The sequence below is a fragment of the Bubalus kerabau genome, chromosome 11, assembly GCF_029407905.1.
Source record: "Bubalus kerabau isolate K-KA32 ecotype Philippines breed swamp buffalo chromosome 11, PCC_UOA_SB_1v2, whole genome shotgun sequence".
NCBI lineage: Eukaryota > Metazoa > Chordata > Mammalia > Artiodactyla > Bovidae > Bubalus > Bubalus kerabau.
In genome coordinates this window covers 90,791,142-90,813,480 of record NC_073634.1, presented here as the reverse complement: position 1 = coordinate 90,813,480, position 22,339 = coordinate 90,791,142, and the positions used below count along the sequence as shown (strand labels likewise).

General features: G+C 53.4%; 1 protein-coding gene and 1 long non-coding RNA gene across 12 annotated transcripts in view; one reads left to right on the top strand and one right to left on the bottom strand.

Moving 5' to 3' along the window:
• ASAP2 (ArfGAP with SH3 domain, ankyrin repeat and PH domain 2) overlaps positions 1-22,339 on the top strand; it is a 158,583-nt gene that overhangs the window by 133,077 nt on the left and 3,167 nt on the right. For 9 of the 11 annotated variants that reach the window (XM_055540972.1, XM_055540977.1, XM_055540976.1 and 6 more), the window contains 11 exons: positions 4,547-4,736; positions 5,426-5,511; positions 7,344-7,459; positions 8,484-8,551; positions 9,725-9,838; positions 12,040-12,292; positions 14,572-14,706; positions 16,181-16,349; positions 20,645-20,694; positions 21,133-21,224; positions 21,580-21,702. In XM_055540972.1, coding sequence (XP_055396947.1) covers positions 4,547-4,736; positions 5,426-5,511; positions 7,344-7,459; positions 8,484-8,551; positions 9,725-9,838; positions 12,040-12,292; positions 14,572-14,706; positions 16,181-16,349; positions 20,645-20,694; positions 21,133-21,224; positions 21,580-21,702 — 1,396 coding nt within the window. Of the gene's footprint in view, positions 1-4,546; positions 4,737-5,425; positions 5,512-7,343; positions 7,460-8,483; positions 8,552-9,724; positions 9,839-12,039; positions 12,293-14,571; positions 14,707-16,180; positions 17,138-20,644; positions 20,695-21,132; positions 21,225-21,579; positions 21,703-22,339 lie in introns of those variants that run through there. The other 2 variants (XM_055540973.1, XM_055540974.1) reach the window with 2 other exon arrangements.
• On the bottom strand, positions 9,080-10,226 carry LOC129623479 (uncharacterized). The gene is made up of 2 exons (XR_008700559.1): positions 10,092-10,226; positions 9,080-9,926 (listed from the first exon to the last, which is right to left on the bottom strand). It is a non-coding gene; the product is annotated as an uncharacterized LOC129623479 (long non-coding RNA).

Below are 22,339 nucleotides of genomic sequence, written 5' to 3'. Positions count from 1 at the left end.
CCTTCTAGTGAATATTCAGGGTTGATTTCCAGTCAGTGTGTTTTGGCAGGAAAGGGAAAGTGAGAAATATGTGCTCAGGAACTTCCCTGGTGGTACAGTGGATAAGAATCCACCTGCCAATGCAGGAGACACAGGTTCGATCCCTGATTCTGGAAAATTCCACATACCATGGAACAGCTAAGCCTGTGCTCTGCAACTACTGAAGCCGGCACACCCTGGAGCCTGTGCTCTGCAGCAAGAGAAGCGACTGCAATGAGAAGCCCTGCTCACTGCAATGAGAGGAAGCCTGTGTGCAGCGGTGAAGATCCAGTACAACCAAAAAATAAATAAAAAGAAGAAATAAATAATTTAAAAAAAAAGAAATATGTACTCAGAGAGAAGAGAAAATCCATTCACTGAGACAGCCGTCCCCTGGGAGTAACCAGAGCGAGAGCTGCCGGCAGGACTCCCCCAGGTGTCAGGCGAGGTCCCCGAGCAGTGGTGGGGAGAGGGTTTCATGCTGTGGGGGTGGGTCTTTGGAAGCCAAGGTCACAGGATCTGTGTTCTTTGGCCTTGGGTGAGGTGACTTCCCTCCAGGGAGGAGCGGGTATCAGGAGATGAGCATGGGTGGGGTTGGATTAGCGTCAGTCGTCTGGGTCCTGGAGCAGATGGCGGTGGTGTGGCATTTCCTTGAGATTGCACGAGGTGTGATTTTAGATTCCAGGCATGGGGCTTACTGAGTTGGTATCCTCTCCTGCTGAAGATCTGAGTTCCAAGTCTGTATCCTTACCCAGAGCTGGAGAGACAACAAGGAGGTGTAGAAACCTGCATCCTTGCCCACTGCGGGAGCTGGGAGGGTTCGTCAGCTTCCCCGGGCCCTTTTCCTTTAATAGAAGCAGAGGGACAGCCGTCCCCCTGCTCACCGAGTCGCTGGGACGTACATCAGGGGTGAGGGGGTCACTTACCTCATGCTTGGTTGGTGTTGGCTGCCCTTGTTGCTCACTGTGGCTGTGGGTGCTGAGAAGTTCGGGTCCTCTCGAGGCAGGTGTCCGTGGAGAGGTTCCTTGACATGGGCTGACTGGGTTACAGGAAGGTCTGTTAGGACAGAGACGTTGTGGTCCCCTGGGGCACTTCACTTACTGTCTCATAGACACCTGCTCTCACAGTGAAGGGCGTGGTCTCCTGAAACCCTGTAGTATTGATCCACTTTGAACAAAGTATAAGACATGGTCACTGATTTCTTCCAAGTACCAGGGGTACTTTATAAAAGCAGAGCATTTGTTTATTCTGGGGAAAAATGGTTCTAAAAAGTGAATCCTGTCTGTGTGGGACTCTTGGATATAAATGTTCCATCTACATTGAGACCCTGCCCCACCCCCCAGCCTTGGCACCAGTGAAAAGATGTTTACTCCCCTCCTTTTTTTTTTTTTTTTTTTTTTTTTTTTCAAAATGAGGGCCAACGTGACAGCAAACTGGCACCCACGTGGATGCCCCCTCAGCTGAAACCAGTTGTGGGCGTAGCTCTGTTTTAAAGCATTTCATCCCACTTTACATTGTACCTAGGTGTCCACATACTTTTTTCTAATAAATCTCACCTTACTCGTGTTTGCCTGCCCCACCACAATATGTTGCTTGTGATGGGAAATATTTGTACATAAACAATGAATCAGTGAGTAAGAGGTGAAGCTCGAGTTCGGTGACTACTTAGAGAAGCTACTATCTTACTTCCAGGTTAAAAGGAGTGCACTGCTCCTGGCTTTATCTCAAAGCAGCACACCATCTGCAGATGAATCTGTTGAAAGGGAAGCCAGAGACCGTCTCATGGCCTGTGAATCCCCAGATGGATTTGGGGGGTTGTTGAGAGATATAAATAGGCAGGAAGCAGGGAGCTTCCTGCTCACAGAGGCCAGAACCGTTTCTCTCCTGTGATTCAGGGCGCTCACTCACGCCCTGTCCTTTGGAAGTATAAGAAGCCTCCCTCTCTGAATGCATGCCAAACACATTATTATTAAATTCATTGCTTTCCTCCAAAAGCCTTAACCTTTCCCAAAAAAAGAAGGGGTAGAGGGGTCACACGGGCAGAGTCAACTTCCACCAGGAATCCGTGGGGCCTGGTGTGGCCCAAATAGACCTGTACCTGTGCTGGGGGACGGACAACCTTCCGGGTTTGGGACCCAGAGCCTGGACAAGTGGATAAAACATTTAAAAAATATAAGGTCCAGTTTATCAGTAGCCCCTTCCTGAGGGTCCGTAGTGATGCTGCCCCAAAGTGATTATTGGAGCCGTCTAAGCCTTGACACCTGTTCAGCCCTGCCTCCCGTCATAAGAGACCTGTAGAGTTTCATCTGACGGGTTGTTGGTTTTGTCAAGCCAGGACGGTCACCAGGCAGCAGCCAGAGCATCACTCTGGCCGGGAGCCCCTGCAAGGAGAGCTCAGTCCAGCGGAGCAGGGTGGCCCTCAGAGCTGCCGGGCTGCTGGAGGCCATGGGCTCACGTTCACAACGCTGTTGCAAGGATCAGATGGACAGCACAGCTCCACCCGACCTGTGGCCTGCAGTAACCGTCCCCTGTGGGGGACACGTGTGAAGTCCCCCAGCACAGTTCACGTGAGGCACAGCGTCTATGGACACCTAGGTGGTGGTTTATTAGGTGAAGCTGGCAAAGTGTTGTGTGCCCCCACTGGGATCCTGGAGTTGACCCACCCACTCCTGAACCCTGGTGGGCTGCAGCAAGGACCCACGTGGGTTGACCTGGGGGCCTTGGGCCCTGACGATCATAGAAGCAGGAACGGTGGCTGTCCTGGTCCCAGGGTAGGAGCGAGCGGTGCCCCAGCCAGGAAGAGCCGGTGGGCCCCCCAGTGCCTCTTCACTCCGTGCTGCCCTGTTATTGCATACGGAATCCTGGGCTGAAGGCCTCAGTATGCTCTCTCCGTCTCTGTGATCCCGCAGAGGCCTGCACGTAGACGTCGTCGGCTTGTGCACGCCTCACCTGTGTGCTTTTGCACAGGATAAGGAGGTTTGAGTCGCTGGCCCAGAGTCACCAGGGTGGGGGTGCGGGGGGGAACGCCTTGATCCATGCTGAATTTTTGTCTTTGGAATTTTTAACAATTTGGTTGAAATATGACTCACATACCATCACAGTTCACCCATTTAAAGTACAGTTCACTGGCTTCTAGTATATTCTCAGTTGTTCTTCCATCACCACAAGCAATTTTAGAACATTTTCTTCATCCCATCACAAAGCCCTGTACCTGTTAACCATCCCCTACTCTGTCCCCTTACACTGCACCCCCCACCTCCCCCTAACACCCCCTCCCCTCCAGCCTGGGGCCACTGCTCCCTATCTCTACGCATTTGTCGGTTCCGGGCATTTCAGTGAATGGAATAACACCACGTGTGGTCTTCAGTGTTGGCGTCTTTCATTTAGGATTTCAGGATGTTTCCAGGGCTCATCCACATGAGTGCTTCATTCTTTTTGTGGCTGAGTCGTACTCTTGTTATGTGGACACCATGTCTTTTTCACCTGTTCATCAGCTGATGGACCCTTATGACTTGGTTGTCATGGGTAATTAGCGTTTACTGTCCCTCAAACACCGTGTCTAGGTTTTTATTGTTGCTGTTGCTGCTTGTTACTGTCCTTGGAGTGAGATGCTCAGTCCTCTGGACCAGGAGCCGCTGTTTTTCTTGCTCTATCTTTCGAGTGCATCAGTACTTTCCGAGGCCCTAAGGACCTGCCGGGAGTGCAGCAAAGTGTCACCTCATGTGTTTCACCCAGGCTGTGTGCATTTCACAGATAAGATTTGGGGTCACAGACTTGCCCAGGGTCACTTGACAGTCTACGGCGGGGGAGGATTTTGGCTCCCCTGGAGTTACTGCTGCTCCACGCTCCTTGGAGAGGTGGGGTCTGTGCCCTCAAGACCAAATTAGAGCCAGGAAATAGACCATGAAGATGGACAACTTGTTTGATTTCATGGGGCATGTGGGGAACCTGGCTGCCGGGCATGGTGCCCACAAACAGGAAAATAGTCTTCCCTTGGAGTCTGCGAGTTTCCCCACCTGGCTGCTTATCCCTTAGACCCAGACCTTGATACCTCTTGTCTTGGGTGTCCAGCCTCCTGAAAGTGGAGAGGCAGAGTGGACGCTGGTGCTGCAGGAGAGCCACATGCCGCCTGCCTCCTGCTCTGTACTTTTCTGCCCATGCCGCTTGTTACCATGTTGTTGTTCAGTCGCTGAGTTGGGTCCAACTCTTTGCCACCCCATGGACTGCAGCATGCCAGGCTTCCCTGTCCTTCACCATCTCCCAAAGTTTGTTCGAACTCACGTCCATCTAGTCGGTGATGCCATCCAGCCATCTCATGCTCTGTCACCCGCTTCTCCTCCTGCCCTCAATCTTTGCCAACATCAGGATCTTTTCCAATGAGTCAGCTGTTAGCATCTGGCGGCCAAGGTATTGAAGCTTCGGCATCAGCCCTTGTTACCGTGAGGGGGTGGGATTAGTTTTCACTCATCACAGATGAGTGGATGTTAAGGCCCTTAATCATTTACAGGGCGGTTACGTTTGATTTCAGGAACGCAAGGAAGGACTACATCACTGCCAAGTACATTGAGAGAAAATACGCGCGGAAAAAACACGCGGACAATGCGGCCAAGCTTCACAGTCTTTGTGAAGCCGTGAAAACAAGAGACATTTTTGGATTACTTCAAGCATATGCCGACGGCGTGGATCTTACAGAAAAAATCCCACTGGCCAATGGACATGTAAGAAAGGACATGTAGAAGCAGAAGGGGTTGGGGGGTTGACGGGGAGTGACAAAGCAGTGCCATCAGAAGTGCTGACAGTGGGTGAGAGGAGATTCGTGGTTGATTCTTCAGCCAAACTGTAGTGGCAGCTCTGGGAGGAGACTCCATCCCCAGGGGAAGGAGCCTTTTCTCAGAGGCCTAAGCTTCATCATGTTGATGATGCAGGGAGGGAGGGGGTCAGAAACCTTGAGAGGACTTTGCAATGAAACCCCCGAATTTCTCATTCTTTCCCGGGGCGGGAGGAGGACTAGGACCAGTCTCTAAATGATAGGCAGCCTCTAAAGTCCCAAGGGCAGAATTTGCCATGGGGATTGGCTTCCCTGGTGGCTCAGCTGGAAAGAATCTGCCTGCCAGCGTAGGAGACTCAGGTTTGATCCCTGGGTTGGGAAGATCCCCTGGAGGAGAGCATGGCAACCCATTCCAGTATTCCTGCCTGGGAAATCCCATGGACAGAAGAGCCTGGCAGGCTACATACAGTCCATGGGGTTGCCAGACACAACTTAGCAATAGGTAACATGTTTTAGAGACAGGTTTTTCAAAGGACAGACTCAGAGGCTTTTAGAAGAGAAATACATGCTTTCACTCGCATTGGCCGCAGAGCTGAGTGCTCCCCTTGGGATTCTGGAATGTTTCTGTTTGGTCTTCAGGAGCCGGATGAGACTGCCCTCCACCTTGCCGTCAGGTCCGTGGACCGGACTTCTCTCCACATTGTAGACTTTTTAGTTCAAAACAGGTAGGTGTCCTTAAATCAGGGCCAGTGTTTGATTTTGCTCCTGGGTGTTTCTGGGGAAGGGATCAGGGGTTGCCTCACTGCTTCTGCGGTGTGGCCAACGTGCTGGAATTTCCTCAGGTGTGACTAGGATTACACGACAGCGAAACGGCTGCAGGTGTGGGGTGTTCCCGTGCAGTCTTAACCCCTCCTGGTGTCCGCAGCATCCAGCTTCCAGTGTCTGGGGCTGAGGGGGACGCCCTGTGAATAGGTCTGCTGAATTCTAAGCCCCTGGAAAGCAGCCTCTGGCTGCAGCCCCCTTGACTGTCAAGTGGGGAGTGGTCCCCATGACGTCAGGCAGGGCAGCCACCAGCTTGTCCTGTGAGGTGGGGGTCCCATGACGTCAGGCAGGGCAGCCCCCAGCTTGTCCTGTGAGGTGGGGGTCCCATGACATCAGACAGGGCAGCCCCCAGCTTGTCCTGTGAGGTGTGGGTTCCCATGATGTCAGGCAGGGCACCGTGAGCAAAGGGAGAGGGAAGCAGGAAGCAGGGCTCCACCTCCAACGTGGGCTGAGGCAGGGTTGTGGGCGTTTTGCTTGGTAGGAAAAGCTGTTATTTTCAATTAGAGCATGCTTGTGGAGAGGACGTGCATGGGCAGTTTCCTTGGCCCCAGTGCTCCCATCAGGTTCGTCCTGCCTTGCTTGGTGCAGGGCTGGCCTGATGGTCAGAGTCTAGTCGTGAAGCCCGGTCAAGGTGCATCGTGTCTCCCTGAGCATGGGTTTGGGTGGGGGTCAGGGCAGGGAATGGCCAGAAGCCATAGAAACTCTTCAGCAAGTGCAAAGCAAGGAGACGTTTTGCATTTTGTGTCTTCTGCCATTTCTGGAGGGAAGAGGGAAGAGATGGCTGGGGCTGGAGGAGCTTGGGTGCAGTCAGCTCCTTCCCCAGGAGCTGGGAGCTCATTGGACGCCTGCGGGGAGCTGCCCACCCAGCACCAGGAGTGTGGAGGGGCTTGGAGCAGTTGTGCGGTGCCAGCTCCCTTAGAGCAGACTCTCAGGGGACAAAAGGGCAACCCTGGTCCCTCTTCTTGGGAGCGGGAGTAGAAAGATCAGAGATCAGGCTCTTTTTTACTGAAAATATAGCTGCTTGGAAAAAGGAACAGTGAACGTGGCTGGTTTCCTCCTGTCGGGATCCTGGGGCATTGTCTCCCAGCGGTCCCTCCGTGTCCCCACGTGTCTGTCCAGGGTGGAGCCCTGCTGTCCTGCTCACAGCGTGACAACGGCCACCCACCAGTGGGCTGAGTGGCTCGTCCTGGGATTGCCCAGTCCGTTCTGTGTTGGCAGAACCCCTGTGGTCCTCTCATTCCCCCGGAGCCTGTTTTCAGGGTGGTCCAGGGCAAGCCAGCTCAGAGGAGCCTGGTGACTCTGAATTTTAGAAAACGTGGTCTTTCCCTTTCCTGGTACGCGTGTTGTCAGTAGGATGAAAAGCGCTCAGCCCAGCCTTCCGTGCCATGGACACACTGGCGGGCCTTAGCAGTGCAGCGGGAGAGACCCCCGTTCGCCTGTCCCTCTCCCAGCCCCCGGCCAGGGGTGCACAGGAGCCTCGCCCCCTTTTTTTGGCCGGCTCTGCCATCGTCGTCTATTCCCTGATGGCCTTAAGCCCAGGCCACCTCCTGCCACAAGCTGGGCTGGCGCTGTGGCCCCCCACCTGGAGGAGGACGAGAGGCCCTGCCGGCCACGAACCCGGGCGCCGACTGCCTCTCCTGCTTCCGAACCCCAGTCCCCTGCGCAGCACCCCAGCCCTCTGACCTGAGACTTCCCTGCCCTCCTCTCTCTCTCTCTCTGCGTCCGTCCTTGCCAGCGGGAACCTGGACAAACAGACGGGGAAGGGCAGCACGGCCCTGCACTACTGCTGCCTGACCGACAGTGCGGAGTGCCTGAAGCTGCTGCTGCGGGGCAAGGCCTCCATTGGCATCGGTGAGCCTCAGCCCCGCCTCTTCCCCGGCCCCTCCGGCCACTGGGCTCCGGGCAGAGCTGGGAAGCCAGCGCCACCCAGCAAGACAGGGCCCACTCTGCCAGGCTGCTGCAGTCCGATACTTATCAGCAGTTTTCCTCTGCTGTCTTGTGGACTTGCCCCCATGTTGCAGGCATTTTCTGGGCTCTGAGAGGCAGAGGGTGGCCTGCAGCTGTTAACTGGTGGCCAAGTGACCCTGGACAAGGTTCAGGCATCTTGCCCTCCTCTTCCTGACTCCACCTGAGATCAGACTTGGTCCCTCACTGGCCCTGGGTGGGCACGTTTACTGCTGGGAGTCACTGTCCACTGCCCCTCTGTTCACTGGCATGGAACCTCCTCCATGAGGGACCATGTCTGCTTGGCTTCCATCGCTTCCTCCTCCCAGGGCCCTGACCTGCAGCTGGCCAGGCACAGCCTAACCCCCAGGACATCTGGCTGTGATGTGTCCTGGGGAGGAGCTTTGAAGAATTATCAAACTGATAGCCAAGACTGGAAAAAAGGCTCATGCCTGCTTGAGAGCCGAGTTTTTTATTTTTTAATTAATCATCCAACCTCATTGACTGAGGCTTGTTTAGAAGAAACTACACAATTCCAAATTTACAGACTACTTATTAATAAAAGGAGGTGTAAAGTCTTTCAGCCAGGTGCCTGGAACTAGATTAGCAGTGCTTTTGGTTAGAGAATTACCATGAACTGCTTTACGCAGTGAATTAGCCTTGGATATTTATTTTTACATTAGTTGGCTTAACTTTAGTGCTTTTACTTTCATGATTAGTTCAAATCTTGTCTTTTAAAATGTTACTGACTGCACACTGCTTAGGTCTGTATGATTTCAGAACAGATGAGCCCTGATGGGGGCTAAGTTGCCGGAATTCATTAGTCAGTTTCATTTGGGCTGCTTGACTGGGTCTCTATTTAATAGCCTCCGGGTATCAGACCTTTGCTTGATTTGGCCACAACATGTCCTTTCATCCCACCGTCCCTTAGCTAACGAGTCAGGAGAGACACCTCTGGACATCGCCAAGCGACTCAGGCACGAGCGCTGCGAGGAGCTGGTGAGTCTCCCCCGGTGGGGTTGGGGGTGCTCCTTGGGGAGGGTCCGCAGGAGGGTCCTGAGCAGATCCCAGTGTCCTAGAGGGGACAGCTCGGAGCAAGTGTCCTGGGGCACCTTTAGAGAGGAGGGGACCACCTGCCTAGTGGTGACACTTTGGGAACATGAGTCAGTATTTTCTGGTTGGACGTGTTGGCGGCTCTGGCTTTGGGGGTGAGTGGAGCTGAGGCCCCCCGGGTTTGCAGGGAGCTCCACTGCTGTGGCTTGGGAAGGTCGCGCCAGCTCTCCCCACTGTTGCCTTGTTTGTAGAGTCAGCTACACCAGTCTATAGGGTCGTCGTGTATTTGAACTCTGTGAAGCCGTGGGCACATACTAAGTGCTCAGTAAACAGAGCCATTAACAGTCACTGCTGTAGAATATGAGGAAGGTTATTATCCTGAGCTCTTTGTGTCCATTAACTCATTTAATCTTGATAACCCTTAGGACACTGATTAGTAGGCACCTACTGTTTCCCCTTAGGATACTAATTAATGGGCGCCTACTGTTACCCCTTAGGACACTGATTAGTAGGTAGCTACTCTTACTCCATTTTATAGATGAGGAGACAGCTTCAGAGGGTTAAATAACTTGCCTGCGATCACATGGCTACTATCTGGCTTTGGAGAAAATTTAGACCCTGATGTGCTAAGATACCCATTTATCTGATGCAATAACTTCTCACCTGTGCATCTAGAATGAAACCAGCTGTCCACTTTCCCAGAGAAAGCTGAGAGAGCAGTCATTCACATCATTTTCCGCAGGGCTTAATTCTCTTGTGCTGGTCAGGAAAAGCGGGGTCTACAGTTAGCGGGCTTGTTCCTTCTTGAATTCAGTGCTCCCTGTGCGGTGGTGGGTACCCAAGGGCTGGCCATTGCCTTTTAGATCTCAAACACTCCTTGGCTGCATGCTGTGACTTTGCAGCTTACAAAGCACTAAATGGGAATTGTTGGGTTTGAGCTTCCAGGGTATGTGTAGATTCGGGAGGGGCGATTGGCCTGAGATGCAGCAAATTAAATAAGCCAGCCTCATGCTGGGGCACAGCTTCTCTGGGGCGCAGGCCCGCTGCCTCTAGATCCACATCTCCTTTACAAGGTTGAGTGTGTGAGCAGCGTCACTGACAGCCCGTTGTCGTTCTCAGCTGAACCAGGCCTTGTCTGGAAGGTTTAATTCTCACGTTCACGTGGAATATGAATGGCGACTGCTCCATGAAGACCTGGATGAGAGCGACGACGACATGGACGAGAAGTTGCAGGTCTGTGCCAGCTTGTAAAACATGAAGAGTTTTATGATGAGCATCCTTCAGAGCAGTGTGGGTCCTGGCCTATATTTAGGGCAGAAAGCTGTTGTAGGAAAGGAAATAGAGTTTACTAAAAAGTAAAGAGCAAAAGCTTCTGCTGATCTCAGTAGTTCTTGGGTTTTAACCATCCCACAACTGCCCCTCTCTCCCAGCTCCTACAGATGTGACTTTACGGGACATTAGTTACATTATCATGGCAGCTGCTCACCTTCTGATACGAAGGAGAGACACAAGAGGGCCTCTGATTCTGGTGGATGTTAGAGGAAGCTCTCTCACTGAGATTGATGTGATGAAAAGCCATGTTTCCCCCAGGAGTGGTTTTTGTGTTCACCGAGTTGATCTTTAAAACCTTCACTGAAATCAGTGACCCTTAGAGCTCATCTGGTCCAACCCTTTCCTATATCAAATGGGTCATTCAAGCCTCAAGACTGAGAGGCTGGCTTGGCCACAGTGAAGCCAGCACTTGGAGACTGCCCGGGGGCTCTTACCTCTTCCTCTAGCTGCTCCTCAGGATGCTCTAAGGTAATCACCTTCACACCCGTCTCAGAGCTCAGAGTCAGACCCAGGACCACTACTCCAAAACCTGTATGCCTAGAAGCTATGAAATTAGTGGGAGTGCCATGATGTAATGTTTTAATTCTTACTGATGGACTTTAATGTCCTCACGTGTATATTTCAGAAATATATGGCATTTCTGAAAGCTGTTGGACTATTCTGTTTCTTAGAATAAGGAATTTCTGAGTTCGCTGTCAAAGTGAGAGGAGCTGGTTATTTTATATTTAGATTTTCCTTTTAAAAAAGTGAAGGTTTGGGACTTCCCTGGTGACCCAGTGGTTAAGACTCCACGCTCCCAGTGAGGGGGCACAGGTTTGATCCCTCCTTGGGGAACTAAGATCTTGTATGAGTCAGCCAAAAAAATAAATAAATAAAAAATAAAATAAAGTAAATATTTTTTTAAAAAAGAGAAGCTTTGAAACATCTGCCCTGGCATGAGTGCCTCTTGGCCAGGCACATATCACGTTGTCAGGTTCCCAGGGTCATGTGGGCAGTGACTGGGCAGGTCCTATGGTCCCAGTGAAAGCCCAGCAGCAGTGCTAACACTCATGCCCCCCACTCCACCGCGCACCCCCCACCCCGCAACGCCCCAGAGCAGAGAGTGGCGGGCATAGTTCACACAGCTGTGCTCCCTGTTGGAATTTAAACTCTAGGAAGAACCACTGGCCATTGAGCTCTATGCACTGGAGCTGAGTGTGAGCCTTTGGTTGGCCAGAGCCTTGACCAGGCAGGTGGTCGTGTGAGGGCAGGTGGGTGTGATAGCCGATACTCATACCTGCTAAATTCTGGGCTCTGGGCCGGTAGTTAAATTTGTACCCATTTAACAGATGAAAAATAGGATCAGCAAGGCTAGTTTGCTCAAGATCACAGCTGTTAAAACAAAGCTGACATTTGAGGTAGGAGTTTGATTGAATTTACCCAAGTCCCTGGTTCCATGCACATGACCTTCAGGTGGAGCAAGGGTCAGCAAACCCGTAAAGGGCCAGATGACAGATGTTTTAAGCTTATGGGCCTGAAATACGAGCCTGTGTTCCAGCTTCTCTCCTCCAGGGTGGTAGGAGAGCAGCCATGGGCAGTGTGTAAACCGCAGGCATGGCTGCTTTCTGCTAATGTTTTACTCATTAAAACAGGTGGTGGTCCCACAAGTCATAATTTGCTGACCCTGAGCTAGAGGACTCTTTAGAGTCCTAGTTCTATGGGAGGAAGACATTGATCTCACCTGAATTAGCTGTGTGTCTGTTGGGGATCGGTCACAGCTGTGGGTGCTGTCTGAGAAGGATGCTCGTGGAGGGGATGTGCCGTGAAAACAGAGCTAAACTGAGCCAACTCTGGCTGGTACAGATAAAGCAGCTTATATTCTAAGTTCTTCCCAGAATGAAGAAGTGCAAGTTCTTATAAAGCACAGCTCTTTTGGTGGGTGTGTCCATTAAGAGACACGCTAAGAGTGAGGTTTAGGTCTCACCGCTGTCCTGTAACGGCAGAAATGTGCGGTGCCCAGGTGGTTGAGTGGCGTGCCTGGGCTTCTCACCAGCACAGCCATAGCCATGACTCGGAGGTCAGTTCATCTGCGTCTCACACACCTCTGCCCACCACCCCCGCAGCCCAGCCCTAGTCGGCGAGAAGACCGGCCTGTCAGCTTCTACCAGCTGGGCCCCAGCCAGCTGCCGTCCAGCGCTGCAGCTCTGGCGAGAGACGCCGGCAGCCTGGCCAAGGACAAGCAGAGGGGCTTCGTGCCCAGCCTCCTGCAGAACGAGACATACGGTGCCATCCTCAGTGGCAGCCCGCCCCCCACCCAGCCTGCGGCCCCCGGCTCGTCCAGCGCCCCCCCACTCCCGCCACGGAACATCGCCAAAGGTACGTACCGAGCTGTTGGTCACCCTGGGTGTGGGAACGCTGTGGTTGGGGTCACGCTTTGGGGACTCTCTACTTGCTTTGTCCCCAGCTAGCTTGCCTGTGGGCCAGCGTCAGGACACGTTTTTCTTTTGGGTCTTTTGTTTTGCACATAACGTTCTTTGCTTCCAAAATGAGCTCCATCATTCTTAGGATGGTGGGAGTGTGTCTTGGCTTCGTTCTTGTTCCGGGCAGGGAGGTGGCTCGTATGACTCAGGGAACACGAGGACTGCACTGGGCAGGCCTGGATGGCCGGGTGAGCCCGGTCGCTGTCCCTGGGTGTTTCCCACAGACCTGCTTCTTGGTGCTTTTCTCTTTGCTGTCCACCCCTCCCTTTGCCTCCATTCTTTCCCTTTCTCTCTCTCTCCTGCCTGTACACGGCCAGCTTATGACGTCTGATTATTTCTTCTCTCTGTGATTCCCCATGAAGTGAAAGATAGAAAGATGCTAATTTGGGAAGCAGTGCTCAGCCTAGCTGTAAAAATACAGAATAGTCCCCGAGGGTCCTGCTGGCACTTCAGGTGCGGCAGCTTTGCTGTCCTGGCCTCAGTCGCCCTTTCACAGCATAGTGAGTTTGACACCACAGATGCTATTTCTGTTTTTATAAAAATGGAAACTGAAATGAAATGAAACCTTGTGCCCGCCCGCAAAGGTTAAGTAATTTACCCAGCACTGGAGGCCCACTGGCCATTTTGCTCCTTGAAGGTAGGTTCAGCAGGTAGCCAGGCTGGCTGTATGCTGGGGCTCCAGGAGACTTCCTGGGGGCAGGGGGCAGGAGCCTACCCTGGGTGTGATGTCCGAGCCCCACATCTGCTCTAGGCTGATGGCGGCCCCAGAAATAAGTCCCAGATTGCATTTTGCAGGAGCTACTCTCGGAGATGGGCACGTAGCCGAGTGGCGGTGATGCTGGGAGGCCTGAAGGCTGTGCTCACAGTATGGGATGGCTGTTGCCCCCCAACCCCCATCCCCCCACCCTGGCTGTGGTGCCGGCCTTTCCACACGGCTCTGCCCCGGTGCTCAGGGAGGCCCAGAGGTCACGGGCAACCCTGGGCAGACCTCGGAAACCAGCCCGCCCCCTCCCTCAGAGCCCGTTCCTCCTTCTAGGCCTGCAGGGAGCCCGGGTGTGAGGAAGGAAGTCACGTCCCACAGCTGGAAGGGGCCCTGGTGTGTGAGGCCGCTGTGGTCAGGGGGTCTCATGGGGGCGGCTTGTTGCCTCCCTCTCCCTCCTCCCAAGTCCCAGGCGTGTGTGTTGTCTTGTGAGGCTGGAGCTAAATGGTTAGGTCGTCCCCACCTCGTGAGCGGCTTTTCCTGACTGTGTGTGTCGTGGGCGGAGAGGTTCTCTTTTGCTCTGTTGGGTCACAGAACAGCGGTAGAAAGCTGTTCACCTGTTTTTCTTGGCTTCCTTCAAGTCTTAGGATGAGAAGGGTTTGGAGGATTCCCCGTGTCTTCCTTTGATGATGGAGATCGCCCTTCACCCCCTCCAGCCCCCTAAAGCCTATCTTTGTTTTCCGTGTGTGCTACCCTTGATCCACGTGGAGTATCCACCCAAAAAATGGAAGAAGGTCGGCGCTGTCCCCGTCAGCAGACGTGGCAAGACTCCCCCTACCCCAGGTCTGCCCTATGTGGCCATGGCCTGTTTTCATCTCCAGGCCCAGCCGGCCATGGGGCCACACGCAGCCTCAGGCGCGGTCACGCCTGTGCCCTGGGCAGACACCGCTCCGTGAGGAGGAGCGGGCAGGGTCCAGCCAGAAACACATCCACCCTTCACCAGCTATGTGTGACTTGGCCCTTCTCTCACGTGCTCTGTCTGAGGACAGGTGCCCCCTTGGGCGAGGTGCTGACCCCACGGGAGGATGTAAATGGGTAGAGACGAGCAGATGTCCCATCCCTGAGCGCAGAGCTCAGGAGGGTCACTGTGGTTATCATTTGCCTTTTCAAACTGGACTTCCATTAGAGAAATCGGTAAGATGGAGACCAACTGGGAATTTTCCCAGGAGCATCGTTGGTTTAGTGTGTATTAGTATCTGTCTTCCAGGTGCCAGAAAGAATTTTTTTTTTTTTTTTTAAACAAATGAGTATCCTATTTGTGGTCTTACCCCTGTTCTGTCCACAGAAGGGTCACGTTTCCCGTCGTACAGGGAGAGGATCAATAATGCCGTGTTCTGTTTCTGTTTTTGTTCTGTGCTCCTGCGTGCGTGTGCATGCCTGCGTGTGCATGGGCGTGCGTGTGCGTGCGTGTGCAGCTCAGCCAGCCTCCTCCGCTAACGCCCCGTGGAAGACAAACTCTGTAAGCGTGGACAGTATAAGCCGGCAGCGATCTTCGTCAGATCCGCCCGCTGTCCATCCACCGCTGCCCCCTCTCCGCGTGACATCTACCAGTACGTTTTTTTCTCCTTTTTCCTTTCTTGCCATCGGGCTTCGTACTACACGGATGGCTGGTGGGGAGGAGGGGGGTGGTCCTCTTGGCCGCCATGTGGGGAGCAAGCCCCGGCCTGCACATTGCTGGGGGCTCCTCCATGGCTGCCTCCCTGTGGCCCCCCTCCTCCCCAGCGGCTGGCTGCTGTCTGTCCCACTCCCCACGGGGGCCACCCCCGCCCCTCCTCCATCTCCAAGCACTCCAGCAGCGTTTCTTTCTCTCCACGGCGGTGCCGGGGCTTCCTCTGGCTGCTCCATGCTTGGGGTACCGGGCTGTGTTCCTGTGGATGAGAATCTGCTCTGTGTTTCCCCTCAGTGTCACGTGTGCACCGGGGGGAGGGGCAGCGGGGTGCAAAGCAGAATTGGGGGGTGGCTACTGGACCAGGAGGCGAGGCCTGGACACGGTAGGAGGAGGGGCTCCGGCCTCTCCGAGTGCGGGTCTGCTCCGAGAGTGCCGAGGCTTTCCCTGGGTTTCCATAGCTGGAGTTAAGGTGGGAGAAGCCACCCTGGCTGCAGTCAGTACCCTCCGGGTGCTGGAGGCCAAGCGGGCACCTGCCTTGGTGAGGGGCTTCCAGAGGTTGGGGTGGGGCAGGGGCACCCAGGTCCGGGGACGGCAGCGAGGGGGTTGGTGGTGAGAGGCACCCAGCAGGTCTCCGAAGCTCACTCTTCTGCCTCATGGTCCTGCGTCCCCGGGGCTGTAGATAGGCATGCAAGAGTCTGCCTTTTGACTTTGCTTTTAAAGCTTACGAAAAAAGGAAAGAAAGCCTGAACTGGACCCCTCCCTGCTCAGCCAGCACTCCCCGCCTCCGCCGTCCGGGGCTGAGGCTCCTGAGGTGTCCACGTCCAGGCCTAGGGGCAGGTCGCTGCCTCTGCGCGGACTGCGGGACGTGGGTGCTGGCCGTTGAGAGGGGCGCTGATGTTTGTCAGCAAACGGGAAGGAGGCTCAAGGTCCGGCCCCTTGTCTTACCAGCCCCTTGCCCTCGCTGAAAGCCTTGGCTCCCTCATTCTCTGTTAAACATAGAGAATATAACTTGCTGCCCTGTCCCGTTACAGACAGGAAGCCTTCACGGAGTTGGCTCTTCACAGACTGACCGGTGATACGGGTGGGCCCCAGGGCAGGACCCAGGCCAGGCCTCCTACGGCTGCTTCCCCAGGTTCCCTGGAGGATGGAAGACCCAGTTAGCTTTCCCAGGGGGTGGTTCTAGCTGAGAAAACATCTCCAGGCCCTTGGAATCATTTTAATCTTCGCTTGAGACCTGGAAGGACTCTCCGCCAATACTGCTGTCTGAAAGTCTTCAGTGGAAGTGGGTGTTTTTCCCGTGAAATAGTGGAAGGAGAAAAGGAAGCCCTTGTTGGAGGAGCCTCGGGTGGGGAGCCTAGGAATATGATGCCTGGAGGCTGACCCTCTGCGTGTGTCTCTCTTTTTCCTCTCTGCAGACCCCCTGGCTCCCACGCCGCCCCCTCCAGTGGCCAAAACGCCCAGTGTGATCGAAGCCTTGAGCCAACAGAGCAAGCCGGCCCAGTCCGGACTCCCGCCCAGCAAAGCCCCGCCACCCTTGCCGCCCCAGCCACCCAGCCGCCTCCCCCAGAAAAGGCCTGCTCCCGGGTAACTGCTGCTCATCTGCGTTCCCCTCGGGCCAGCCAGGTCACCATCCATGCTTCCTGCCTTCAGGGGCTTCCCAGTGCACCTGCCCCACAACTTCACCTGCTGGGGTTTCTTTGAATGTTTAAAATCGCCCACGTTTCAAATCCTGCTGTGACCCCTGAGGTCAAGTATTGCATGATTAATTAATTATGTTTCAGGGGTCTTCAAAATAATTTACCAAGAATATTTAAACTGCAAACATTTCATACCAATGTGTGTCTTATATCCACATGATGAATTTAGATTTCTGTCGAATACAGACACTGGGACTGGGGGAGTTAAAGTCCTCAAGACATAGGGCCTCTAGGTCTTACTTGTTCACTCATAGGATTATCTTGAATACATGGACTCTTTGCAGTGCAGGGCATGTATTTTCAACAAACTAGGACATTCTCCCACATAAACATAATACAGCCAGCCAGATCAGGAAATTAACGTGGTTGTTATTGTTTAGTCGCTAAGTTGTGTCCGACTCTTTGCGACCCCATGGACTGTAGCCTGCTAGGCTTCTCTGTCCATGGGATTCTCCAGGCAAGAATACTGGAGTGGGTAGCCATTTGCTTCTCCGGTGGATCTTCCTGACACAAGGATCGAGCCCATGTTTCCTGCATTGGCAGGCAGATTCTTTATCACTGAGCCACCTGGGAAGCTCTTAACCTTGGGAAGCTTCCACCTGGGAAGCTCTTAACCTTCCAAAACTCTAGACTCCAGGTTTGCCATTTGTCTAAATAAATGTCCTTTACCACATTTATTGTAGTAAAGCTCATGGGATCCAGCTCATGGCTTTCAGTCTGGATCTTTATGGTAGAAAAGTGGTTCCTTTTAGTGGAATGATACTTAGATGCCAAGATCTGGGTGCTTGGTGTCTTCATTGCCATTGGAGTGTCAATGCTCCCAGGCAGGCCTTCTGAGGGATCAGAACTAGGGATACACACGTGTATATTCATACATGTATATGCATGCTTGTATACATGTATAAACACATTTATTTGTTTCTTGTTTATATGGATGGAAATCCATGAGTTCACACTCTCTCCAATTTCTCTGGTTCTGAGTAACAAACCACACCAAAATGTATTGACATAAGACACAACTGTCTTATGCTCACGAGTTTGGGTCAGCACAGGGGGAGTGGCTTGTGTTTGCTTGACAATATCTGGGCCTTTAGCCGAAAAGACTCGAGGGCTGGGGGTTGTTCAACAGAGATTCATCAGAGGAGGCCTCCCCAGTCTACACATATGGTTGGTGCTGGCTGGCAGCTGGGACTCCAGCTGGGGCTCTCAGCTGGAATACTTAACATGTCCTGGCCCGTCTCACATCAGGGTGACTGGGCCCAAGAGCAAGTCCTGGAAACCAGCAGGATATCACATCTGCCTTCTGCTACTGCTCGACACAGGCAGAGCCTGGACTCGGTCAGGGGAGGGTGAGGCATTGCAGTGGCCATGCAGTCCATTCTCGATGTTTTAAACGCTCCACAGGGTTCATTCTATATAGGTTTTATTCCTTTCTGCACTTGTTACTCCCCGTTCTAATGGTAAAGAAGTCCGGCTCCCATGTTTACTTAACCCTTATGAAACGCATCTCCCATCTCCGCCTTCTCCTCTGTGCAGAAGCCTCCTCTCCCTGCTGGAGTCTGGGACCCTCCTGGGTCTCCAGCTCCCCTGACAGGCCAGCCCCTGCCCCCAGCCAGGTGGATGCCTTCCTGTGTCCCCTCAGGCAAACCCCCGTCAGGCCCCCGTCCATGGACACCTTGGGCTCTGACTCCCCGGGGTGAGGTGGTCTGTTTTCATCCCTGCTCCCAAGTAGGTGATGGAGCCTCTCAACATAGAAACTACATCCTGCATCTGAGAAATCTTCATTGATTGTTTTTTTTTTAAATGACTTAGTATCTGTATTTTTCTGTTCTAAGTTATAGTCTAGTTCTTACTATTCGGATATCAGATCCCCTTTGCCTTTCCTCTATGTGTATCACCTTTTCTCTTTATTAGAGTAAGCTGATTGCTCTAACAGCTGACCCCTGGACCATCTCAGTGGTTTAACATAAGGAATTCACTTCTTGCTCCCACGAGGTTGAGTGTCCCCATTCTTGCTTGTACAGCAAACCCAAGGGGGTGAGTCAGAGACTCAGACCCCTTCTACTTCTGACTCCACCATCTTTATCCCCTGGGCCGAGGGTTAATTCAAGATTGCCAGGAGAAATATCAATAACCTCAGATACGCAGATGACACCACACTTATGGCAGAAAGTGAAAAACTAAAGAGCCTCTTGATGAAAGTGAAAGAGGAGAGTGAAAAAGTTGGCTTAAAACTCAACATTCAGAAAACTAAGATCATGGCATCTGGTCCCATCACTTCATGGCAAATAGATGGGGAAGCAATGGAAACAGTGGGAGACTTTATTTTGGGGGGCTCCAAAATCACTGCAGATGGTGACTTCAGCCTTGAAATTAAAAGATGCTTGTTCCTTGAAAGAAAAACTATGACCAACCTAGACAGCATATTAAAAAGCTGAGCATTACTTTGCCAACAAAGGTCCATCTAGTCAAAGCTATGGTTTTTCCAGTAGTCATGTATGGATATGAGAGTTGGACTATAAAGAAAGCTGAGCGCTGAAGAATTGCTGCTTTTGAACTGTGGCATTGGAAGAGACTCTTGAGAGTCCCTTGGACTGCAAGGAAATCCAACCAGTCCATCCTAAAGGAAATCAGTCCTGAATATTCATTGGAAAGACTGATGCTGAAGCTGAAGCTCCAATACTTTGGTCACCTGATGTGAAGAACCAACTCATTTGAAAAGACCCTGATGCTGGAAAAGATTGAAGACAAAAGGAGAAGGGGACGACAGAGGATGAGATGGTTGGATGGCATCACCGACGTGATGGTCATGAGTTTGAGCAAGCTCCATGAGTTGGTGATGGACAGGGAAGCCTGGCGTGCTGCAGTCCACGGGGTCACAAAGAGTCAGACATGGCTGAGCGACTGAACTGACTGAGGGTTAATTCTGCAGGAGGAGAAACAGGGAGGGCTGGCAAACCCTTGGGGCCTGAATGATGCTCTCACTCAGGCCAGTCCTGTGGCCCCACCTAGAGGCAGGGGCTGGAAGTGCAGTTGCACTGCAGAGGGGCCAGTTCCTTGTTTGCTTTTTACAGTCACCTTTCTGGGAGATTTTCTCAGCTTTTTGCCATCATATAATGTTCATGTTAATAGTATCCTAGTGGTTTCACAGACTCTTTCTCTCATCTCTTCCACGATTCTTTCTGTTCTGACTTCTGTTATGTCATAGACGTTTCCCATAAGTGTGGTCTTCCCTGTCGCTAAGTTGCCCCTTCATATGCAGCATTAGAAGCTGGCAGACTGCACCCTGATGCACAGAGCTGCTGGCATGGGTCTTGCTGTAGAGCAGTCTCCCTGGGAGGCCCTGGTATTGGACACCGCGGGTTCCTTAGAGAACAGACTTCTAGTCTATTGCCCGAATGGAGCATGTTCTCTGGGAATTGAATGTAGAAGTAAAGATAAGCTTTCACTTGGCCCCTCGGTCCTGAGGAGAGCCGAGCCATGGTCAGTCTTGGGGGGTTACACCAGGGGTCACAGTACAGAGGACAACACGGGCCAGCAGGGTCCAGACAGTCCTGGCAGAGCCCCCAGGGCCTGCGGATTGATCCAGCCCCACCTGACACAGGAGGAGACCTGGGCCACATGGGACAGGAACGTCGGAGGCAGAGCTGATTCTCAGTGTCCAGCTTCCTGCCCAGACCTGGGGTGTTGGCTGCAGGCTCACGCAGGACAGGAGAGTCCCAGGAGGAGCCTAGTTTTGGAATCAGGAACCCTTGGGTTCTGGCGCTGTCCTCTGGGTCTCTCTTTTTCCAAGAGAAAAAGAATTAACTTGGATTGGCAGTTGATAAAATTAGCTTGCCCGTTTTCAGTTTAAACACAGGTCCCGTAGAACAGGGAGTGAGGTAGGGCAGTCACGTGCCTTTCGGGCTTCCTGTACCAGTGACTCTTGGCTGCCCAAGGGGTGCTTATGGTCAAAAACCTGCCTGCCGAGGTAGGAGATGTAAGCAACGCGGGTTCGATCCCTGGGTCAGGAGGTTCCCCTGGAGAAGGGCATGGCAACCCACTCCAGTATTCTGGCCTGGAGAATCCCATGGACAGAGGAGTCTGGTGGGTTACAGTCTGTGGGGTCGCACAGAGTCGGACACGACTGAGCAACTTAGCATGCACGCATGTACCAGTGACACTATTTCCCCTTCTTCGTAGGCCTGACAAGTCAAGCCCATTGATTAACAAAGGCCAGCCGAGAGGACCTGGTAATTATTTCACCTGAACTGGTCTGTGAGGGCAGAGTGGGGGATGTGTCCCGTCGTGGTCAGCTGTCTCCTGGCCCAGCTGTCCTGTCCAGGGCAGGGCAGCCACCCTGCCCCCGGCAGAGCCCCTGATGCCCCTGTTCCTGGGGCTGCCTGGTACCATACCCCACATTCCACTCCCCTTCTGTCACTGGGGGGGTGGGGGCCGGTCAGTGGAGGAGGTTATAGCGTCTGTCCCATGGTGACAGCTGCAGGCCAGCACTACAAAGGCCGCAGGCAAGTCACAAGTTTCTTCGGCCTTCAGGGGACTTTCTGTCAATGATTACAAAAACCTCAGGAAACCTGCCTTGTGAATCTGACACAATGGCCTTTACGTTGTTTCTGTCTCATGGTGATGGCTGAGGGGGCATATTGTGAAGTTGATTCATTTTGGCCCTAAAGTAGTGGACCTCTCTGGAACAGAAGCTCTGGGTCCTCTGTCCAATGCCGTGGTCATGCAGCCCCCAGCGCCCATGCCCAGGAAGTCCCAGACGGTGAGTGGATGAGCCCCTTCTTTTCTGCCTCTCTGCTCTGACAAGGAGTGTGCGGGTTATCCTCCAAGGGCTCAGATCTAAGCCAGACACAGCCCGGAGCTCACAGGTGAGGGGCTGGCTCTAGGATTGACCCCCGTCTGCACACCAGGCCCCGAGCTGCCCTCTCTTCCCTGGGCTGGCCTCCTCCGGGAAGTCCCCCTGCCACCAGCTGCACTGAGCCTCCCCAAGTTGCCCCGGGTGGGTACGCAGGCCTGCAGGCCCCAGGGACCCGTTGGAAGCGAGGCAGCCCGGTTCTCCCCTGAGCAGGTGTGTCTTCCCACACACTGAGCTCTGAGCCCCCTTCTCCTTGACGCAGACCAAGCTGAAGCCCAAGCGGGTCAAAGCCCTGTACAACTGCGTGGCCGACAACCCCGACGAGTTGACGTTCTCTGAGGGGGATGTGATCATCGTGGACGGCGAGGAGGACCAGGAGTGGTGGGTGAGTCTGGGCCTGAAGGGGTCTTTCCCCAGGTGAGGCTGCCCTGCCCTGAGCAGCTTCAGCTGTCCTTTCCGTTTCCCCCTACTTCCAAGGGGTCCCCCCTCGGGTGGGCAGGCCACGTGGGCTGCAGTTTCCAGAGTGCACCTGAGGGTCTGCGAGGAGGATGTGGCCTTGGGAGTCTCGGGCTGCTGCCTCCTCCACAGTGCAGCGACAGATCAGTGCTTTTCAACCTTTAGATTCTGACCAGCAGTGGATGTGTACTTAGTTGCTAAGTCGTGTCTGACTCTCTGCAACCCCATGGACTGAAGCCCGCCAGGCTCCTCTGTCCATGGGATTTCCCAGGCAAGAATACAGGAGTGGGTTGCTGTTTCCTTCTCCAGGGGGTCATCCCGACCTAGGGGTCACACCTGGGTCTCTTCCATCTCCTGCTTTGGCAGGCGGGGGTTCTTTTTCCGCTGAGCCACCAGGGAAACCCAGTGAGTGGACAGTGGAAACCTGAAGTCACAGCCAGCCTCTGAAATAGAAATATACGGCATGGTGTTCCCTGGTGGCCTAGTGGGTAGAACTTGGTGTTTTTCACTGTCGTGGCCCCTGGTTCAATCCCTGGTCAGGGAACTAACATCCTGCAAGTCGCATG